General features: G+C 45.4%; 3 protein-coding genes across 16 annotated transcripts in view; 2 read left to right on the forward strand and 1 right to left on the reverse strand.

Moving 5' to 3' along the window:
* Positions 1 to 11,824, forward strand: part of dock7 (dedicator of cytokinesis 7) — a 44,176-nt gene extending 32,352 nt beyond the window's left edge. For 3 of the 10 annotated variants that reach the window (XM_066691814.1, XM_066691820.1, XM_066691821.1), the window contains 17 exons: positions 1,821 to 1,838; positions 2,788 to 2,884; positions 2,966 to 3,100; positions 3,319 to 3,471; positions 3,609 to 3,767; positions 4,200 to 4,300; positions 4,658 to 4,850; positions 5,001 to 5,144; positions 5,707 to 5,838; positions 6,273 to 6,287; positions 9,088 to 9,222; positions 9,312 to 9,401; positions 9,610 to 9,846; positions 9,954 to 10,097; positions 10,236 to 10,342; positions 10,617 to 10,784; positions 11,314 to 11,824. In XM_066691814.1, coding sequence (XP_066547911.1) covers positions 1,821 to 1,838; positions 2,788 to 2,884; positions 2,966 to 3,100; positions 3,319 to 3,471; positions 3,609 to 3,767; positions 4,200 to 4,300; positions 4,658 to 4,850; positions 5,001 to 5,144; positions 5,707 to 5,838; positions 6,273 to 6,287; positions 9,088 to 9,222; positions 9,312 to 9,401; positions 9,610 to 9,846; positions 9,954 to 10,097; positions 10,236 to 10,342; positions 10,617 to 10,784; positions 11,314 to 11,356 — 2,071 coding nt within the window. In that variant the 3' untranslated portion in view covers positions 11,357 to 11,824. The remainder of the gene's footprint in view (positions 1 to 1,820; positions 1,839 to 2,787; positions 2,885 to 2,965; positions 3,101 to 3,318; positions 3,472 to 3,608; positions 3,768 to 4,199; positions 4,301 to 4,657; positions 4,851 to 5,000; positions 5,145 to 5,706; positions 5,839 to 6,272; positions 6,288 to 9,087; positions 9,223 to 9,311; positions 9,402 to 9,609; positions 9,847 to 9,953; positions 10,098 to 10,235; positions 10,343 to 10,616; positions 10,785 to 11,313) is intronic. The other 7 variants (XM_066691816.1, XM_066691817.1, XM_066691822.1 and 4 more) reach the window with 3 other exon arrangements.
* Positions 11,825 to 11,915: 91 nt separating this feature from the next.
* usp1 (ubiquitin specific peptidase 1) lies at positions 11,916 to 18,411 on the reverse strand. The gene is made up of 9 exons (XM_066691824.1): positions 18,249 to 18,411; positions 17,401 to 17,612; positions 16,862 to 16,988; positions 16,544 to 16,651; positions 15,986 to 16,155; positions 14,491 to 15,185; positions 14,234 to 14,398; positions 13,881 to 14,082; positions 11,916 to 13,409 (listed from the first exon to the last, which is right to left on the reverse strand). Exons 2-9 carry the CDS (start codon positions 17,562 to 17,564, stop codon positions 12,680 to 12,682), a joined length of 2,361 nt encoding a protein of 786 aa, XP_066547921.1. The 5' UTR covers positions 17,565 to 17,612; positions 18,249 to 18,411; the 3' UTR covers positions 11,916 to 12,679.
* A 2,563-nt stretch (positions 18,412 to 20,974) lies between these two features.
* kank4 (KN motif and ankyrin repeat domains 4) overlaps positions 20,975 to 22,308 on the forward strand; it is a 31,008-nt gene continuing 29,674 nt past the window's right edge. For all 5 annotated transcript variants that reach the window (XM_066692029.1, XM_066692033.1, XM_066692034.1 and 2 more), the window contains exon 1: positions 20,975 to 21,053. The gene's annotated coding sequence lies outside the window, so the exon portion shown is untranslated. The remainder of the gene's footprint in view (positions 21,054 to 22,308) is intronic.

Genomic DNA, 22,308 nt, shown 5'->3' on the forward strand with positions numbered 1-22,308 from the left:
GGTACCGTCAGGGGTGTGGCTTAATCTTGCCCCGCCCCTTGTGACAATTCAACTGTGCAGTTTTCTTTCTGTGTGATATAAAAGTTGCCCTCCAGGGATAGATTATGGTCAAAATAAATCATGAGGTGCAGACAGAGTCAGTGGGAGGAGAAATCGACTGACATGTCAGAAAACATCTCGTCTTTTTTTTAAGTGGAACAAGTACATTTGTCAAGCGTTTGTTACTCAGACATTATATATATCGTTTAATAGTTATTCATACAGGTGGTGATCCAGATGGAAAGAACATTGCGGATGGGCGAAAACACCCTAAACCTTTAGTTATCTCGTTGTCAAGGCACAGAGGAGTTTTTGCTCAGAGCCCAGCCTTCACCCTTCCCATGAACGTCTGGGAAGTTATTTCTCGTGTCAATGCAGGCGCTAGTGAGAGTCAGGTGGGGGGCTTCTGATAATGTCCGCAATGATTAACTAAAACTGTCACTAGGCAAATGTTCATAATAAGGGCATTGTCATGACTTGGGTGGTGATAAGATAACTGCGCTTTCTGGACTGATGCCAAGGTTAGCAGATGAGCCCGTCAAGTCTAGATGAAAGAGAAAACGAAATATGTTTTCTCAGCCAGCCAATCGCAGAGCAGCATCTCCAAACATTCCCATATCTCTGGTGAGACGGGGGTTGAAGCGGGGTCTCAACTAAATAAGACGAGCTCTGATTAAGTTGTGCACTTTGGGGGGGATCTCTGAATTATTCTGAATGGTATTTATTTTTAACTGTCATTCGTTTCTTTGTCATTGTTATTTATTCCATTATTTTGATTGTCTGAACAAGAGTGGGTCTGAATATCATGAGTTGCCACAGATAAGTGTCATTAAAATAGTCCTTAACACTAGATGCGCTGACATTTCGAACTACCTACAAGCGCCAAAGCCAGTCATTGTAACCGATAGCTCTTTAACAGCTGCGATATGACAATCAAAGGCAAACCATTGTATAAAACTCAGGAGTTTTATTCATGAACATCAAATCCAACATTTACATAGCACAAATGCAGTATTTAAATTGAAATCTGATCATAAAACATTAATATGATTGCTGTAAATAACAAAGCACTTTTTTCTAAACGCACACACTGCAGTCAAAACACGAATAACTATATATCCTACAACAAGCAAAAAGCTCAAAAACGGCATACAATAAGAGAATGAAACAAGTACAAATGTAAATATTGGAATAATGCTCAAATGCAATATTTTATAGTTCAAAAATAACTATTGCATTTATCGAAACATAATTGTACACTAAAGTAAACATTTTCAACACCATGTAAACTTTGTTTTCAACATACAGTGCTTGTATTCACTGTAGCTTTGTATTTCAATAAACTATTTACTGCTTTTATCTATTTTATCTATCTACTTTACTATTATCCTGCATACCTGACAGCTCGGGACAGCCCACACTGAACATGTTTCTCCACTTTCCCTGCATGAGCTCGTAAAACGCTGTAGGCATGTTTAATACATATATTTAGGAAAAGTCACGAACGGGAATGCACAGTCTATTTAGGAATACAGAGTAATTCAAATTTTAATAACCGAATCGGTCAAATTGACCGGCTTGGCGCTTCTAGTGTTAAAATGCTCAGTACACTTGTATGGTAATATGGTGGCTATTAGGGCTGAATTACTCGAAAGATGACGGGTTTTGGACCCTTAACCATTACTAGATGCTTTCAAAAGTGTCTTGACAAAGTGTCGTCCATCACGGTGCAATCTTAATCCATTCCTATCATTGTGTTTCCTCATGTGCCCTGTGTTTAGGACCCAGAAAGCTGTCAGGTATTGTAATGCTGGTGTGTGTGTGTGCTACTTCTCTCTCCCTGCTTCTCCCCAAATCGCAGCCCCCCTCCCCCCTAAAGTGGAGCCTGGGCTTTTATTTCACTGCTGTGCATTGAAACCGCCCAAAGACAGCGCTTGCTTTCGTCCATATTATTTTGTGTGTGACTCTGACGTACTGATAAATAATAAGTGTGAGTTTGATGCGAGTTGCGAACCCCTGCCAAATTAATATTTGCTTGTCCTGATCATAAATGTTCTTATTGATTATAAAAGAATAATAAATGCAAAGATCTGTCTTGATAGGTGGACATATTGGGCTATAAGGGGAAAATCATATTGGGGTTGCATGAGCTCCAGGGAAAGGTGTTGGTTATCAGGTCCTGGACGTTACCAGTTATCAGAGAAGTTCCCAAACACGTTGAGACCCAATCCCAGTGCAGAACTATTAATATTAAATTCATATTTCAACCTCGAAAGGCAGTGAAACGAATCCCATCCTGTTTTATTTGCTTTGAAGGTCTGTCGAGAAGCAGGCTTTGCTTTTCTCGCAATGTGTGCATGGGAGTCCTGGCTTCAGTCCTGCGCTGTGTTCCCCCATTTCTACTTCCGAATCCCCTGTCTTGATCTCTTAACTTTGAGTTGGGTCCTTTGAGGTTTCGTTTAATTAATACTTCATTAACAAAAATATCCCGTGGACCCTTTTGAAGCCGTGAGAACTGTTCTGTGCAGGTTTAAAGACACCACTTGCAGTTGGAGAAGCAAGGATGCGTCGCTAGTTAGGTTTGTAGTTTGTGATGTTGTACAGATAAAGGGGTCAGCACGGGGTCTGAGTGGACATTACTGTCAGTGTGTGTTTTGGAAAACGCAAGCAGCCACGCATTTGAAAAAATACCCTTTAACGATGTCCGATTTGTGTTAATTGGTTTGTGTGTTTTTGTTTGATGATCAGAACCAGAGCCGAGCTCGAACACGAGGCCCTCATCGACGGCAATCTCGCTACCGAGGCTAATTTAATCATCCTGGACACCTTAGAGATCATCGTGCAGGTAGGCCATGTGCAGCCTTTGTCCATTCCCTCACAGTGTTGTGTTGTGGTTGCTCTGACCGCTGTCCCCCGCTTCGCTCAGACGGTGTCCGTGACTGAGTCCAAGGAGAGTGTGTTGGGCGGCGTGCTCAAGGTACTGCTCCACAGCATGGCCTGCAACCAGAGCGCCCTGTACCTCCAGCACTGCTTTGCCACGCAGAGGGCCCTCGTCTCCAAGGTGTGGACCCCCGCCGCCGAGCGAGTGTAGCAAGGGGGGTCTCCCCGTAATGGCATTGTAGTATTGTTTCTCATAAATGCGTCTGCAGATCTTAATTAAGCCGGGCATTGCATCGGTAAGTTGTGGCCACCACGATTAGGTCTTTTGTTCATTCAGTTTGAGACTTGTGAGAAGGTGGCAGATGTTCATGTCCGTGTTTGTCGTGTGTGTGTGTGTAGTTCCCCGAGCTGCTGTTCGAGGAGGAGACGGAGCAGTGCGCCGACCTGTGTCTGAGACTCCTGAGGAACTGCAGCAGCAGCATCGGCACCATCCGGGCCCATGCCAGCGCCTCACTCTACCTGCTCATGAGGCAGAACTTTGAGATTGGCAACGTGAGTATCTGCCTTTGGGCACGACGCTCCCAACCTGCCTTCCTGTCACCAGAACCCGGCACCGGTGTTCGATTACAGTGCAAACTATTGCTCAAACTGAAGGGTAACACACCCCTTGCCCCGTGTTTTTGTTCCAGAACTTTGCGAGGGTGAAGATGCAGGTGACCATGTCCCTGTCCTCTCTGGTGGGGACCTCTCAGAACTTCAATGAGGAGTTCTTGAGACGCTCCCTGAAGACCATCCTCACATATGCTGAAGAAGACTTGGAACTGAGGGAAACGACATTTCCTGATCAGGTGAACTTTTCTTTTTATGTCATGTGATATAACGCAGTACAGGGAGTCGGTCGAGTCACTGGCCCCCAAAGCGTCGACTCACCCGTGTTTTGGAGGGAAAGACCACTCTGGGCTCCAAGGGATCACGGCTGCCTCTCTGAGGTCACAGAACCAGGCCTTTCTGAACAGGAGGAAAGCTGGGATGGCAGGGCAAAGGGCGTGAGTTTTAGATCGCCCATAATAGGAAGGCTTTGGGTGAAAGCCCCCGGCAGGAAGGCCCAGTGAGAGGAGGTGACCCGAAGATGTGTGGTTAGAGGGACTCGTCCCATCATCTCACCCAGAGATGGAACTCTCTGATTCGACAAAAGCCCATAAATTGTTGACTATGATGAGCCTTAAGGAAACAACTACACACACACACACTGAACCTCTCACCTGCACGCCTCCTTTCAGGTCCAGGATCTGGTCTTCAATCTGCACATGATCCTGTCCGACACGGTGAAGATGAAGGAGCACCAAGAGGACCCTGAGATGCTCATCGACCTCATGTACAGGTACTGGCCCGGCTCCTCCGCTCTAGGCGGCTGTCCGCGGGGGTTTGGAGAGTAATGGAGGACAGGGGAAAGATGAGAGTCCGCAGGATAGTTTGTGGTTTCGTCACATCCTCAGAAAAACGTGTTAAACAGCTGAAATATCATCATTAATGGGCTGATTGTTATCTAATTGAAAACTGTCTCAAGCGGTCTCTTAATGGCCATGGCATATGTGTGTATATGTGTATTATATATATATTAATATGATTGATATAAGCTGTATTGTGATTCTGTTTTAATATTTGACTGAAAACCAAATAATTTATAAATATATATAAATTGTGTCTTGTGTGTGTGTGTGTGTGTGTGTGAGCGCAGAATTGCCAAAGGCTACCAGACGTCCCCAGACCTACGGCTGACCTGGCTGCAGAACATGGCCGGGAAGCACTCGGAGAGGAACAACCACGCAGAGGCCGCGCAGTGCCTGGTCCACTCCGCCGCCCTGGTGGCCGAGTACCTGAGCATGCTGGAGGACCGCAAGTACCTGCCGGTGGGCTGCGTCACCTTCCAGGTAGGTCAGGAGCGAGGCGGGGGGGTTCACGGCTTGAGGATCTGATGTAGAGCGTTTTGGCTCTGGGCACACGCGTGACGAGCGGTTAACTGGGATCGTGAGATGGGCGGGTTGATTGTTCTGGGCTGCTGATGGGCTCCATCGTTTCAGAACATCTCGTCCAACGTGCTGGAGGAGTCGGCGGTGTCGGACGATGTGGTTTCCCCCGACGAGGAGGGCATCTGCTCGGGGAAGTACTTCACAGAGGCCGGGCTGGTGGGGCTGCTGGAGCAGGGGGCCGCCTCCTTCTCCATGGTGAGTACAGACGGGGTCAGCGTGCTCAAAACAGCAAAATGCAAAAACAATTTTTACATTTGTGTTTTTCTATTTCTTTTTGCATTTGTTTTTGTTCTTTTGTTTTTCTTTTTTTTAATGTGTATTTCTTTTTCTTACATTTATCTGTTTCTTTGTTTTCTTTGTTTTTTTTTCTTTTGTTTTTGCTTTTGCTTTTGTGTTTTTCTTTTTGTGTGTATTTTTTTTTCTTGCATTTTGTTTTTGTCTTTGTGCTTTTGTGCTTTTCTTTTGTGTTTTTTTGTTTTTGCACTTTTTAAGAAGTGCAAAACACAAAAGCAAACAAACACGTCATGAACTCTTTAACCGGACAGGGAGTTTACATAGGCAGAGATGTACCTTGCCACTGATAGGAGGAACAACATGTCAATCATTGTGGTGCGAACCTGTTCACAGAATTCACCTGGTATTTGTTCGATCACAGCTTTGTTTTGTAATGACTAAGCTGCCGGTTTAATCCAAAGACACGGCCGATTCAGTCGGTGTTGAAGCTGCGATTGATGCCCTCTCTCCGGTGTCGGTGCAGGCTGGCATGTACGAGGCGGTGAACGAGGTCTACAAAGTCCTGATCCCGATCCACGAGGCCAACAGGGACGCCAAGAAACTCGCCACCATACATGGTAAACTACAGGAAGCCTTTGGCAAAATCGTCCACCAGGTAAATGCCCCTCTTTCCTTTTCACCAGAACCGTCTGCGGCTTTTTCATCAGAACTTAGATACTTTTTTGTTGCTCGGGATTCTAAATCAATAGTATTTTATTTTACAAAGGTGTTCATGGCCAAAAAAACATGTTCTCGGGATCCGTGTGGCACTGCGACCGTACACGGCCCCGTTAAACCTTACGATTACATTTTGAGTACGGGAGTTAAAGTGCCCCCCTGTCAGAATGATGTGTAGGCAGTTTGTGCATGACGTCCTTGTTGAATTCAGGGGGAAACCGAAGTGACGGCCTTTATAGAGTCTTCACAAAACCGGGCCCACGTTCAGATCTAGAAAAGGTCTCTTGTCTTAAAGCAACCCTACTGATGCCCCTGACTGATGATCTCCTATGATGTGACGTGTGTGTTCATGTGTTTTGTTTTGTTCTACAGAGCACGGGCTGGGAGGTAGGTTCTCTTCCTAGTTCTGCTTGCCCACACGTGCTAGCTGTGGGCGATCTGTTGCTCTCTGCTGTGAATCCGATCCATTAACCTCTGATCTACTGTCCCATCGTACTGTTGTGATGCACCAGGCAGACCACAACACCCACACGGATACATTACAAGTGTTAGCGTGACAGTTTGGCAGGCAGTGCATGGACCCCAGCGTGTGGCACTAATGAGGCGTCTTGCTGAATGAATCACTCCATCGTGACTCAGTGTTTGATCCTCTCACCAGCACTGGCATCCGACGTCGTTTCTGTCCCTCATACATTTCATCCTCAAGCACAGGGTTCGATTTAAGTGACCTCTCGGCAGAAAACAAACCAAAAAATATGTTTAACATCAATACATTCAATTTCAAAAGAGGTGTTTCCACATATGGTCTAAATGCCATTAAGAGGAAGTGGCTCGATCCTGCGGTACCATAAACCGAATCCACAAATTTGATTAAACTGGAGTGAGCTCGACCCGTTTAGTTTAGTTTTTTTATTTAAACTAAATCGACCCCTGGATTGTGTTCACTGATCGTCTGTTTGTCGTCTCTCTCTTATTAACCTCTCTAATGATTAATTTTGGTTTATTGCATGGTACAGACAGACCTAGATCCTGTGTGTTCTCTCTCCGCGCCCCTCGGGATTGTGTATTCGGGGGGTGGTCACATCACATGCTGTCCTCTCTGTGCTGTAGTATGCTTGCCTCTCTCTCTCTCTCTCTCGTTCTCTCTCTCTCGTAGACACCGCATGGTTTGGTTCTGTTCCACGTTTGTGGTTGTGTTGTTTTGTTGTCCATTTATTGACACTGATTTGCTCTAGGTGCTGCTTTTTTGTTTGTGCGTTGGTTTGTTTATGCGTTTGTTTTGTTCATTTGTTTTTGGAAGTTCCTCGCCCTGATTAAAATACTTTCTGTTTTCTCCTCTGATTTCCCTGGTTGCTGACCCCTCCTTCCCACTTTTATTATTGTGTGTTGTGGTAAGTTCCTAGTTTGAGGGTTTTTCTGTTACTTTTATGGGAACCTAATGCAATGAACCAACTGAGGGCTGAGCTAAAGCAGGAAGTCCGATTGCTCAGGCCAGGGCAGTAAGTGGATGAAATTGTCCACAAACGAATAAAAAGAAAACAAATCAGATACGCAGTCGTATACACACACCGGGCCCAGTGATTTGGCTCAGCCCTCAGACTTCTGTACACGTGCACAACCCTCACCTCACACCTCCTGTACAGCAGGTCTATTGACTCTGCCGACAGCCACGCAGCCCTGTCGTCTGTCTCCACTCTCACTTCCTTCCTGCCAAGGCTCAATCATGTTACCCTTTAGACCCGAGGACTGATCTCCCGCCGCCTCTCCGGGGTCGGTCGAGCGAGACTTTATCGCTTTATTGTCGCTTTCCTTTGACCGCGGTCTTCTCCTCTGGAAGACACGAGTCCTTCCCCGTATCATCTCCTCTCTCTCTCTCTCTCTCTCAGCTCTTCTTCCTCTCTTGCGTTCCCCTGCTTTCGGGGGTCTCCTCTCTCTTCCCGTGCTTCGCTCCTTACTTGTCCCTTTCCTTGCTGAAGGGGCCTCGGCCCAGTGTAGACACACCCTGGTCTTTCCCGGACCCCCGTACTTGCAGAAAGCAAATATTCAGAAAACTGTAACCTATTAGTACTGAAGAGTTGTGTACGATTATTGTGTGACTATTTATTTTGTGTGCAGTTTAAAGCTTGCATTATGGGAACAATACGAATGCTAAAGTTACTAGTTTAATAGCTGCTTTGCTGATGGTGGGACTAGTCAGCAGGTGTTTTTAACGCACACTTTCTGTCATAATGAATAATATGAAGTTGTTGCTGTGGAAAGTTAGGGGACAGTGGCTACAGACAGAAATGCTGCTAATAGAAAATCTTTCATAACGCCAGTAACTCTGAGGAACTGAGGAAACCTTTCCTTATCTAACACAGTCCAGACTTTTACAATCACTCGGCTTTGTCTCTAGGTGACACACATTATACAGTGCAAATCATACCCCTAATTAAATTAATTAATTATAGAAATCATATTCAATTAGACTATAAAATTCACAAATCAGAATGGATGATTTTTCAAGAACTGTTAATTTGGCAAACAAGACGCAATTGGAATACATGAGAGAGTGGTTGTCGTCTGAAACATTTTATTTTAAGATATATTTGTTTATGTCCTTCAGTGTGCTGCGCATTGTATCTTAGTTTTGAATTGAACTGCAGCTGGGAGGCTTTTCCAGTGATTGAAGGGTAAAATGTGCATCCCTTAAACAAATACAATATATTCATGTTAGACAATGTAGTTAAAGAATAAACTTTGCTTTGGTGGTTTTCATGTATTTATTTATCACTTTATTTTAGTAAAAGACAAAATATAACTGTATAGATTGACACATTGGGATGGTCCTTGAAGCAAAATTGTGTAACGTCAGTGTTATTTAAGACACCTTTGTCTTTGTCGTTACATACATTGTTAATCAGGTCATATAACCTGCAGGTAGAGTTACAGTGTTAGTCAGAAGTCCTAGTCTGTGTCTGTATGATCTGTGTGGTTATCATGTATCTGTTCTGTTTCGATACGTACCGTCTTTTATTTCGACGTTTTCCGTGTCTCTCAGTTTACACACTGACCTGTGTCATTCTCTCTTTCTGATTGAGATGATCATCAAAACATTAGAAAGGCCTGGCCCTCTGCTCTCGAGCTGTGTGTGTTGAAAGTGCATATTATTTCCGGTAACCTGATGGCTGCGGTTTTTGCCTTACAGAACGGTAAGAGGATGTTCGGGACCTATTTCCGTGTCGGCTTTTACGGGTCTAAGTTCGGAGACTTGGACGAACAGGAGTTTGTGTACAAGGAACCGGCCATAACCAAACTCGCGGAAATCTCCCACCGACTGGAGGTAAACGAAAGCCGCAGTGAAACGTCTCGTTCTCTCGCTCGAGTCCCTCTCCTCCTGTCCGCTGAGCTTGTGTTTTTGAATTCCTGAAGGGATTCTACGGGGAGCGATTCGGAGAAGACCAGGTCGAAGTCATAAAAGACTCCAATCCGGTGGACAAGTGCAAATTAGATCCAAGCAAGGTATGGAGAGTTGGATTATTATCTGAGTTAGTTTAAGTTTTTATTTGGTGTCTAATTGATATGTCTGTTTGGCTCAAGTCGTCCTAGCAGGGCAGACTGTTACAGAGACGGGAAATAGACCGCAAAATAAAAAATGACGGATGAAAAGTATGAAACCTTGAGAAGAGAACTGTGACGCCACATGCTTTCTCCCCCTCGTGGTCTTCAGGCCTTCATCCAGATCACATACGTGGAGCCCTACTTCGACACGTACGAGATGAAGGACCGCATCACGTACTTTGACAAGAACTACAACCTGCGGCGCTTCGTGTACTGCACCCCCTTCACGCTGGACGGCCGGGCCCACGGGGAGCTGCACGAGCAGTTCAAGCGCAAGAGCATCCTCACCACCTCGCACGCCTTCCCCTACATCAAGACGCGCATCAACGTGGTGCACAAGGAGGAGGCGAGTCCCGCCGCACCACACACACTCATCCTTGATGGGTTGGAATAGTGAACCACGTACTGCAACTAAAAACAACCAGTTGTAAAAAGCGGTCGTTTTGCCCACAGATCATCTCGATGCCCATTGAGGTGGCGATCGAGGACATGCAGAAGAAAACCCAGGAGCTGGCCTTCGCGACCCACCAGGAGCCGTCCGACCCCAAGATGTTGCAGATGGTCCTGCAGGGCTCTGTGGGAACCACCGTCAACCAGGTGACCCCCACCGGGTGCCAGAGACTCTGTGACACCAGATTACAGATCACTGATGTTCACAGCGGACAGGGCTAGTCGTGTAGTGGAGTGCGAATCCTTTGCTGAAAGTCTTTTTCTGTTCCCACTGCCTCTACGCAGGGTCCTCTGGAAGTGGCTCAAGTATTCCTGTCCGAAATCCCCAATGACCCCAAGCTGTACAGACACCACAACAAACTGCGCCTGTGCTTCAAGGATTTCACGAAGAGGTGGAGTGACTTTTACTTCGGGCCTGTGTGTGCGTTTCTGACGATTATCAGCTCAAAATTGCAGTGATCGTTCAGTCATACTCATCAAAATACAAATGTTTTAGTATTATTTAATATAGTAACGAATATTACTTATACAGCTAAGATTACCATCGAAACGTATATCTTTTCCACCCGTGAAAGCAGTCTGGGGCGGCCGGTACAAATAGGACAGTCACAGACCCACAAAATGAGAATTGCTGACTGTTGTGGTTCTCCTGCTGTACCTGCCCAGGTGTGAAGACGCCCTTCGCAAAAACAAGAGCCTGATTGGGCCGGACCAGAAGGAGTACCAGAGGGAGCTGGAGAGGAACTACCACCGGCTCAAGGAGTCCCTGCAGCCGCTGATCAACCGGAAAATCCCTCAGCTGTATAAGCCTGTGTTACAAGTCAACTCTCACAGGTGGGCATGATAGGACACAAAACAGAACAGGCTTAATTGGTTAATTGAGCTTAATTGAATCAGCAGATTAAGAAGCTGATTGTAAAAAGGAAGAGGGGGGAAGTAAAGATGAGATCTCAGTGCAGACCTGAAAGACAAGTGGTTTAATGCTGGGAAGGAAGAGATCAATCAATCAGGGTTTAACGATTAATCATTTAGCAATACAGCTGTTTTGCACGTTTTAATGTCTCAATAACCCTTGTCCCCTGTAAGATCCTCGAGCAAAGTGTTGTGACAGATCCTGACACGTCCATCAGTTTAACTCTTTGTCTTTGCACCGCACGCAGCAAACGGACGTCTTAAGGTAGTCGAAATAGCAAGCCGGGTCGACCCTCCGCTGCCTAATTGTCTCGTTGCATGAGTGTGACCTTGTCTTGATCCTCTCCTGCTGTTTTGAAGCGACTGTCATTTGTCGGGCTGTTTCTATGACTGTTTTACAACAGGAAAAGCTCTGAATCCAACCACTCCTCTCACCCCTTATCTGTTGCAGAGATTCCTTCAGCAGACTGAGCCTTCGCAAGCTGGAGATCTGACGCGAGCGCAACGACACACCTTATTTATTCAGTTGTAAATAGACAGGGCTCTCCAGTATTCATGTCCGTGAGTAGTACGCAGAAGTGTTACGAGCTTGGTACGTCTTTCCAGTCCCCGTTGTTTACAGCTGCTCTGTTACACAATCATGATTGGATTTTAAAGTGGTCTTATTACGGTCTGTGTTCCACTTGGATAATATCTTGAAACGTGCACATTTTAGTTTTTTTTTTTAATTATGTTGTCCCAATGCATTTCACTAGACAGTGTACAACTTGCAGTTTACTATTTAATCAAGAAACAAGCAAAAAATAATAATGTACCACTATTTATCAAGATGGAATGGTTTATTACTTTCAGTTATGGCATTTGTTCAATTAGGAAGATGTTTTACACATGTCTAAGGAACAGTTTTATGTAGTTTTGTTTACTTTACATATTTTACTAAATAAATATTTTAATGTCTATAATCACTGGTATCTGTATTGTATTTACCTGATATGGGCATTACTGCACTCATGTATTATTAAGCTTATAGAAAGAAGAAAAGATGTCAACATATACACATTGGTGTTTAATAAAACCAGCAGGAGAAACAGTCAACTATACAAACAAGATAAACGAGTAGAAAACATCTGTACACATCTGTTACGTATCAATAGTGAGGACTTACTAGAAGTGTGGATACTACTGTGGATGTAAAACCAGTTTACAATTCATGGCAAAGCTGCTGTACAATGATGGAAGTATATAATGTCTAGTAAAAAAAAAAAAAACTGGCTGATTTGTATCCTGTGTAAGCTATAATGCTGGTAGGCTTCTGGTTATTGCAGTTTCTGGATACATTTAAAATATATATTACTTTATGAAGCCCTTTTGTGAGATCTACAACTGTAGTATTTATACTATGTCACGGGCAGTTACCACTAAAGAGCAGGACTGTTAAAATAGAGCATTTTATTATAACTGTAGTTCATCATTTAACACAGCCATCACAAGAATGAATGTGGAACAATCAAACTAAAACTGAAAACAACGTCCAGTGCATCGCAACATCTCCTCTCCTTCCTTCGCATGAGCAGGACGAACCAAACACAAGAGTTTAAACGGCGCACACTACGTGCCAAGGTGCTGTAAAAGTGAACAAGACACGGGAACCAAACCTCGAACCTGCATCTGTGGTCCTCAAGAGATTCTTACAGGAGATTAAAAGTCGCTGGATTGTGAAAAACATCCATTTCATTTCCTCTGGGTTGTGCTTTACGGACGTGAGACACTGACAATGGCAGTCATAGTCACCCTATCAATATGTACATGATGATCGCTTAGATGACCTTCTTGTAGAAGAGCAGGTAGGGCGTGGACGTGCTGCAGGTCTCTGGCGAGCAGGAGCTCAGGAATTCCTTCTCTTCCACCAGCTTCACCTCCGAGTCATCGAAGAGCATCCACTTGCCCTCGTAGTCCAGCAGGTCCCGCAGCGCAGGGTCGGGGGGGCCGTCCGTGCCACGGTCGGCGCTGGGGGCCTCAGGGCGCTGCCTCTCGCCCTTCGGGGTGTCCTCGTGTCCAGGTCCTCGTTCCGTCTTCCCGTTCTCCGTGGCGCAGCCGACGGGCTTCTCGGGATTCGCCGTCTTGCCGCCCCCCAGGTCGAAACTGGCCTTGCTGCGCTGGCCCCCCAGCAGTCCCACCCCGTCCGAGGACTTCTTGCCGGTGGCTTTGCCCACCGCGGCGCCGGGCACCTTGCCGCTCACGTTGAACGAAACCTCACCATCGTCGTAGTCCTGGGGGTCGCAGGCCCTGGCCTCCTCCTCGTTCAGCGGCTCGGGCTGGACGCCATCCTCCGCATGCCTCTGCTGCCGCAGCTCCACGTTGCAGAGGTCCATCATGCGGATGTAGGTGGTGTAGTGTCCACTGGTGATGGTGACACCGCTGTGCATCACGACGGCGAACAGCTCATAGTGCTCCTTCGAGGGCCGGGAGCACCACTCCTCCAACGACAGCCTGAGGGGCGTCTGCAGGGGGGTGTTGACCTTGGAGAGCCCGGCGTACGGGTCAAACCTACAGGGACACACACAGTTACAATCTCACTGCAGAGTCCTACAACAAGACTACATGGGGACTTGACTCAAGTCTTCAAAATCATGAAAGGCATCGACCAGATCAGCAGGGACACACGCACCCGGGGACACAAATGGAAATTGGGCTTCAAGGCATTCAAGACAGAAAACAGGAGACACTTCTTCACACAGAGAGGCGTCACAATCTGAACAAACTCCCCAGCGATGTGGCTGAAGAGACAATTTGGGAACATTCAAAAACAGACTGGATAGGATCCTTGAACACTCAGTTATTAATGGACACCAAACAAGACCGATGGGGCGAATGGGATCCTCTCGATTGGACACTATGTTGTTAACAGTTCCGATACCAATAGTTTTAATTCATAAATATAATATAGATGACGTGTGACTCCTCCCATGTACAAGCATCAGGAAGAGAGAATGTCACAGAGGTGTTTTGAATACTCACTCAGTACTGTTCGCAGCGAAGCACTTCAGGTGTATCGTCACCACCTCGGGCGTCTTGTCGAATAACAGGCTGCGTTCGGCTTCGGTGTAGTGATGGCAGGTTTCGCAGAAGTATTTATCTTCCCCGAAAATCCTCTCCACCGAGGCGAACTGAGAGATCGCCCACTTCAGGGTCTTCAGTTCCATTTTAGGATCCGGAGAAACTGGGGGGAAGATCAGAAGAGAGAGTTTAAAACATAAAACAATGCAAGTAAATCATGCATTTCATGCGATGTGCTCTGGAACCGATAACACCAGCACGGACCCCGTTCCCATCTCCGAGACCTTGTGCTCGGTCTCGACACACACCCTCACCTTCCGACTCGGGCTCAGCCTTGCAGGGCTCGTCCTCCTGCACCGGCACGCTGATGTCCTGGAAGTCCTCCCGCCTCTCGGTGTAGCACTCGCACTCCAGGCACCGCGTCCGCAGCACCAGCCGGCCCTGGAACAGCCTCTCCATCAGGTCCAGACAGCTGCGCTCTGGCAGGGGGGCAAAAAGACGCGTGAACGGGCTGAGAAAGGAACGGGAGAGCCATCGCGTCTGTCTGAAAAGCAGGCACGTTCATATTCACCTTGGCTCCCGCTCTTCTCCGTCTCCTCCTCGGCCTTCCCCGCAGGCTCGGCCGCACGCCCCTCCTCGGCCTCCTGCTTCACCGAGACGCCCTCCTCCTCCCTCGCCTCCCCTCGGCCCCCTGCGTGGGAGCTGATCCGCCCCATGCTGCGGAACTTGGAGAAGATGCTGGGCTGCTTGCCCGACGGCTTCAACCAGCTCAGTTTCGGCCGCTTCTTCTTCTTCGTCTGCGCTTTGGAGCCGCCGTCGGTCTTCTCGTCGACGTTGGGGGCCTCCTCCCGTCCCTCCTCCTTGGCGCTCTCGATGCCCGTGTCGCTGGAAGACTTCCTCTTCGACCGGGTGAAGTGTTTATTGCCATCCGGGGCCTTCTGCGCTTTCAGGGGCTTGGACTTCTTCTTGGCGTTGCCTGCCTCTGTGTCGCTCTTCCTCTTCCCGTGGACCTGCGCATCCTGGGTCACGTCCTGCTCTGATGTCTTCTCGTCCTTCACCTCCTCTTCCCTGGCTCGGTCGCTGGCGTTCATCCCCGTGTTCTCCTCTTCCTTCACCTGCGCCTCGTCTGGACGGTCGACCGGCTCCTCGGGACTGGCGTTCTCCTTCTTTATGGTCTCGCAAGCCTCCTGGATGTAGCCCAGGATGCACTGCAGCACCTCTTGAGCATCATGCTGTAGATACCCCTCATACATGGGGTTCAGCTGCCTGTGAAGACATGACAATGACAGCTGAAAACACCAGGTCCACACCACACAGGGATTTTAGTGTTCAATTTGGTATTGATTGGACTGATTACATTCAGTGAGCCCTTAACACTAGAACCGCAGAGATTTTCGGATTAAATACAACCACTGCACCCGCAAAAAGTGTCTGTTTTATAAAACGGCTGTGTGACGAAAACGAAATAAACGGTTGGATTAAACTGAATATTTGTACATAAGAAAATCACAACACTTTCACAGCAGCAACACTGCATTCACATCGAAAATGGAAGTATGTCTTATGTTTTCAAAATGAGCGCATCTAGGCTACATAAAACAACATACATTTGCTTTTAAGATTCTTAACTGACATGGCTGTACCTATTAAAAGTTACACAGTATAAATGAGTTACCTTTACTCTACCCAGTATTAATATTGTTTAACGGATCAACTATGGATCAAGACTGTGTACATGTATTTGCCTGTTATTTACTGTATTATTTTCTGGTCTGTATAATGACTGGTGTGTGTTACATGCATGTTCTGTTCATGTCAAATAAAAAGACATTCAATTCCCATGTGGAACACATTTTCAATAGATTACAAATCTATGCAATAATGTAGTAAAATGTAAAACATGAATGTGCTTATTGAAAGATCCTACTTTCTGCAGGTTTGTTTTTCCTAAATAACTCATGTTACACATTTCAATTCATACTCTACCCCTCCCATCATTTCTTTTCTAAAGTGGTTGACAGTCCATACTTCTAAAAGGTGCAGTGTAACCCTCCTCTAGGCTTTACCGCAGCGTGTTGAGCAGCCTGCGAGGCGGCGTGGCGAGTTCCCCATCGCTGTACTTGTCGGGATTGAGCAGGTAGCTGGACTGCAGCTGCTCCAGCGTCACGATCAGGCCGTGGAAACTACCGAGCAGCTCAATGTTCACCGGTAACCCCTCGTCACTGTGCTGCTCCGGCTGCGGCGTCAACAACAAAGAACAGGAATTACAAAAACACGAATAGGCTGTCCCCTGGAAGACCCACCACAGTTTCCAAAAGATGTATATTTTATATCAGTGGTGCCCAAACACGGTCCTGGGGAATTTCGCACATTTCAACAGACTGGGACCACATGGGAATAGCAATTAATTTATTCCATTAAGGGAATTCTGGTCTTTATCTTTATATCAAATCTCTACATAACTACATTTCACAAATCACCTGCCTAATTGATCACTGAAATGGTTCCAGGTGTTAATAAATTGATAATTAAAGGTGACCTATAAAACCTGTTGGGCGTTTGGACAGCATGTCTTAACAGCATCAACATCCCAGTTAAAGAACACGACTTGCTAAAAGAAATACCTTCTCCTCATTTTTCACAGCATCATCCTTTTGCTTTTCTTTCTTCTTTGACATCACATTGTATAACTCCTTAATCCCATCTTTAAAACCCGGGCAGTAGTACAGCACCTAAAGAGAGAAACAAATACACGTTTGTTTTTTAAAATATGACTAATATTTATCGCGTCATACCTTAGTGAAGCTTTATACAAACCTGAGCCCCTCAAACCCCCTTTTCTCAATGAGTTACTGTTGTCCTACAATCCTCAAAAGCACCCGAACCCTGACACAGTATCAGATCTTTACTTTGAGAAGGGACAGGAGAGAAACTCTACGGACCTGCAGGATGCTGTTCAGGTAGCAGGTGTTGCCCAAGTTATTCAGACCGACAAAAGGCACCAAAGACTCTCTCCTCTCGCAGGGGAGCGGGGACTGAGGCTGGGCGGCCGGGATGATCTGATCGCAGCTGCAGAGGGACACAAAACAATGGCAATGACCTTGCCTTTGAATTTTTACATTATATATAAATCATGGGGGTTTGAGATATAAGACATGGACAAAGATCTAGAAGACGACCACATAAAAGATTAAATATACTTTGTGGGCATGACTTGGAAAAGAGAAGCTGTGGATCAAAGCTAGTGGAGACATCTTGGGGAGCCTTTATCCAGCAGGGGATCGATATGGGCTGATGATGATGATATATAATTTAAAAGTCAAATATCCCTTGAATGTATCAATCATTTTAATAGGTTCCTGCAGGTCAGGCTCCTACTTCTTAGCCGAGTGAAACCAGACCATGTGATCTGACTAAAATACGGGAGGCTCTTTCTGAATCAAGTCCCACGATGTGTAAACCTAGAGTAAGGCTCTCTAACCTGTCAGGGCCGGCTAGCTCGGGCGGGTTGCCTTCTTCCTCCAGCGCCTCGGAGAAATCCAGAGCCCTTTTGGTTTCCTTCTTCTGGAAGAACTTGAGGGACAGCCGGCTCTTCTTCAGCGGACTGCAGCTGCCGGGGCCGTCGCTCTGCACGAGGCCAGGCATCTCACGGGCGTCCCGGTGGGAAGTCACTCTCACTGAAAATCACAAGCCCTGCAGAGAGAGAGAAATTGAAAGTAAAGACTCGTTTGTTATTGGTTTTGGTTTCATCTTTAATAGACCACTGTGTAGCACACAATAAACACGTCATAAGACACTGCTAACTCTCTCTCAATGACATGACACTTTTTGTTGTCCTTGCGACGTGCACCAGGGCTTGACCTGCCACTGTGGACGGATGTCACACAGCGGGACACGAAAACAACTCATGACGCGCTTAGCCCCGCCCACACGCACGCCACGCCCACCCGCGCTGCGTGTCAATAAAGCCATGAGAGACGCTGGCGTGTTTTTATAAGACATATTAGACAACTTTTGATCATCACAACACGTGTTTGAGTCTCAGCCATGCTCTCTCTCTCTCTCCTCTGTGACGCCGGCGCTGAGCTCAACATGTGGCACGTAGGCCACAGCAAGCGCCGCCTGCAGGGAGCCGTTTATACCGTCTACCCTCCCGCTTATCCATTTCAAACCGCCACTGTCCGCCAAAAGCGCAGTTTCACATTTAAAACACACTTATTAACCCGCACTTCGATGGCGTTTCTCCGGGTCCTGTCCAGGAAACAGGCTGAATGACCACAGCGCACACGCCGCACAAACACGCCCGAAACTCGGCCGCACGTCACTCACCGGGCGGGGAGCGTCGCACAGCATGGTTGTTGATGACCGGGACGGTGTTTTGCCTTGAATTACCCGGTGGTTGGGTGTTTTTTTCACGCAATAACGTGTTTCTCTCTCAGCTGCCTCCACAGAATTGGCGCTTTTTCCCACTGCAGGACCCCTCCGACTCCTGCCCGCTTTAGGTCGTCAACCAATATCGCCGGCTGAAAATGTGTAAACGTGGCGCAGGCTGGCCGAGACGGTGTCTGTGTGCCGAGCTGTGTGATCAGAATGGTTGCACTTTGTTCATTTAATTTGTATTATTGATAGGTTGTTTTATATTTATTCAGGCACTTATTGGACAGACCCAGTAGACGTCCTCCTGTCGTGTATGATGTAGCGCTGTTCTAAAGCAGCCATGTTTGTAGGGGGTAGAATGATCAGCTGTAACCGTATTAAATTAAAACATTCATTTTCGACGCAGAACCCGTGTGTGTATCTAGCTAAATATAACTACAAACGCAGGACATTAATGTGAGGTCAGTTTTAATTCTATTCTGTCGTGCATATTTCCTGAAAGTAACCTTATAGACCTCCAATAACCCCTTAAAATGAATCACAGTTGTTAAAACGACAATTACTATTATTACAATTACAAGCTTTACAAGCTTTTTACAAGCTTATCAGACCATATGGCAACCGATACAACTATTTTCAAATGAATAAACTGGAGATGTGTGCGCTCTGCCTGTGGCCACCAGAAGGCAGTCTTAACAAGGGCAATGCCAGCTCTTGTTCCTCTTCTGCAGTCCCAAATGAAAAGTGATGGGGACAAATACAAAGGATATTTAGAATAATTGATCCCTTTGATAGCTTTTATTTAAGAGTACTGCACAAGAGCTTGATTGGATGGGTTTCTGCTCTTGAAGTTATTGATTAAGCTGTATTTATGATTTATTATTATGAATGTACCCTCGGAGATTACTGTGTAGGCATTATTGACAGAATTATACACCAACAGTGTAAATTCATTTCTTTGTGATGGTTTGTATTGGGCCCTAGCATTGTTATTCAGCGATTCATTTTTTTTAATAATAAATACATAAAAACATATTAAACAACAGATGCATCACTGACTCAGCAGTGTGCTGTGTCGTGTGTGAATACTTCAAACTAGAGCTTTATGGTTCTGGTATAGGAATTAATCTCTGCATTGAAAAAAGCACAAACAAAACCCCAAATAATTATTTTGATACAATTAATATGAATTTTAAATCAGACACATACAGCAGCATGTTTTACAGCAGTATTTACCTGCAGTTTTCCTGGTCAGCAGAACTGCAGTCTCAGTCTCCACACTAAAAGGAAATGTATGCTACACAAGTGCCAGACAACAACTCTACAATCCCTCCTCTGAGGGGCAACTGTAATTTAAAACCACTTATAAGATTTCCATGCAGAATATTTATATATATATATTAGTATCTGTAGGAATTGCTCGCTAGTTTTAAAACATTTGTTTAGCCTTTTTTACATCAGCAGCAGCCTTGATCGACCCACTGCTGGATGAAGGCCTCCTCTTTCCACTTATTACCATGAACGCCATCAAAATTTCTTATTTAATCTTTTAATCTTTAATGTGCTCTTCTTTTAGGTATTTTTTCATCTATAATTATCCATGTATTTAGCTTCCTCTATCCATCTTTGATCTGTTCTTCTTGCCATGTGTGCAGCCCATTGCCACTTTAACATCTTCACTCTTAATAACATCACTTTTTGTTCTTGCATCACTTCTTTTCTTTTTCTATCCCTTTTTGTTATTCCAAACAGACATCTTTCAATGCTTTCCTTGTGTCGTCTGCAGTTTCTGTAATAATTTTGTCGTTGGTGACCAGGTTTCAGAGTACGTAAGCACTGGAAGTATGCATTGGAATGGGAAAATGCACTTTGAATAATGTGCCATTTATATATATATATATGTATTTATGTATGTATATATAGATAGATAAAGGATAAAAGGGTACAATAAAAACCAAATCATTGATGTTATTTCTCAAGGACATTTCCTTTTTATAATTATATTTTAGGTGGTAGATGGAGAACTGCTTACGTGTTACAAAAGGCTTATCTGCATTTGATGGTGACCTTGTTCAATGAGAGATTCAGCATCTCCTGTCGTCTTAATAAAAGCCTTTATGCTGGGCCTGAGGCAGGAATCCCAAGTGCCTATATAAGAGAAATAATTAAAACTGGAAATGCATCCACAGCCACGCAGAACCAGCACCGCAGAGGCGAGGACTGAAGCCGAGCTCGGGTCTGGGGTGGCGAGGGGTGGTGGTGGCAATGCAGAGACGTTTAGACAGGGTCAGAGGAGGAGAACGGTGAGACTAAGAATGAGCGAATCGTTCGACATTCGATCCTTTCAAAAACCTCACCGCTGCGATCCCACGCAGAATGTGTTTCCAATTACTTTGGATGAAGTGGGTTCAGCAGAGCTTGCGTTAGTGGGGAATGTGACTGCCTGCAAGAAAACCTTCAGAAGGAATTAAAACTATCGACTATAACAACTCCCTCCACTTCTCCATTTATCGACACGCTTTACATGTTTCCTAAGCCGTCGTTCTGGTGAGTTTCTCAGCACCGTGTGCTCTGACCTCCTGGCTGCTGCCTTGTGTTGGAAGTGTGCTGGGAAGGGGGGTGTGTCTACAGCTACAACAGCGCTTATGTTTTAAACTACTTGGACATGCCCTTCACTTCTTCTCAATGCTATCAGTAAAGTAGGCTGGGGCTCAGTTCAACTGCGCAGTGTGCAGACAGGGGCATGCAACTTTGAAGGTAAGAACTCAATTAGAGTGCTCTCCTTGATCCTCTGGTATTAGTAGGGGCTGTGCAGTTACTTTCTCTGTTCAGAAAAGTTTTGGTTCACGCAGTAAGATTGGATCGCCTCTGTGAGGAACCTTTCGGTGTCTTGCTTTAATTAGTTTTACTTGACGGTGTGGAGAACCAGGTCTGGTTTAGCGTTCAGCTGCAGTGGTTTGAGATGCATTTTCTCCAGATATTAAGTGGGTTTGTGATCTGCGTTGTCATGCTTTACCAGGGCTTTTCAATTATTTACAGAGTGCATTAAGAGTCTGTCTTAAACATCAAAGAATCTGTGCCTTTAGCCCTTATTAACCAAGAGAGTCTATTTGCCTGGGATAACAGGATTCCGTATTGATTCATCCTGAAGGCAGGATGTGGCTAAATTATCGTGGAAAGGAAGAGACTCGTTGTACAGCTCAATTCACAGCAGGTTAATCTCCGGGAGACTTTCTTTGATGGGCTGGATGTTTCTGTCATGTCTAGTAGTAATGTGATATGGGCTTACATTTCATTTGTAGGCTACACACATACACTTTAAAATGGGTTTCACATTTGTAGTTTTAATTTACTTTATTCTTCAGTTCATTCTTATACCTTAACTATGAGTTTTACTTTACATGCTATTCATTCTTTTTCAATTGTTCTGTCAAAGTATATATAATATGTAGCACCAGAAGAATGCCAATGGTTCTTGTGCTTTTCGCCTTCAATTTTGTGTTCACTAAAACACTGTACATAAAATACTAAGTTCTTCATACTTATATTGATAATTTCCCCAGCAAAAAGTCTCCCTCAACTCAGAGGATAGTAACTACAAAATGCTGTAATGTGTCACCCTCTGTTTGACTGCTTTTACACTTTACAAGTTCACGCTACAGTAGGGAAAGTGTGCAGCTCTCGAAACCTGACACACCATTAAGTGCTGTTTCTGTCGCCAGATGTTTTGTTAGTTTAACCATTAACCACTGTGTCAGTTTTAGGCAGAATTACAAAATACCATGCATCATTGTGGGACGACTGCATAGCTAAACTCTGCCTGCAGCCACATCTCAGCCCTTACACAGCACTTTGGCCACCCAGAGAGATAACAGCAGACATGACAGTTCAAAATGATTTTTAAATATGTGTAGAAATAATTATATACATGCACACACACACACAGTATGGTTACATGTTTATTTTCTTCTTGAAGTAACGAAAAGGCTGGAGTGCAGTGTAGCTGTAAGTG

The sequence above is a fragment of the Amia ocellicauda genome, chromosome 19, assembly GCF_036373705.1.
Source record: "Amia ocellicauda isolate fAmiCal2 chromosome 19, fAmiCal2.hap1, whole genome shotgun sequence".
Classification (NCBI taxonomy): domain Eukaryota; kingdom Metazoa; phylum Chordata; class Actinopteri; order Amiiformes; family Amiidae; genus Amia; species Amia ocellicauda.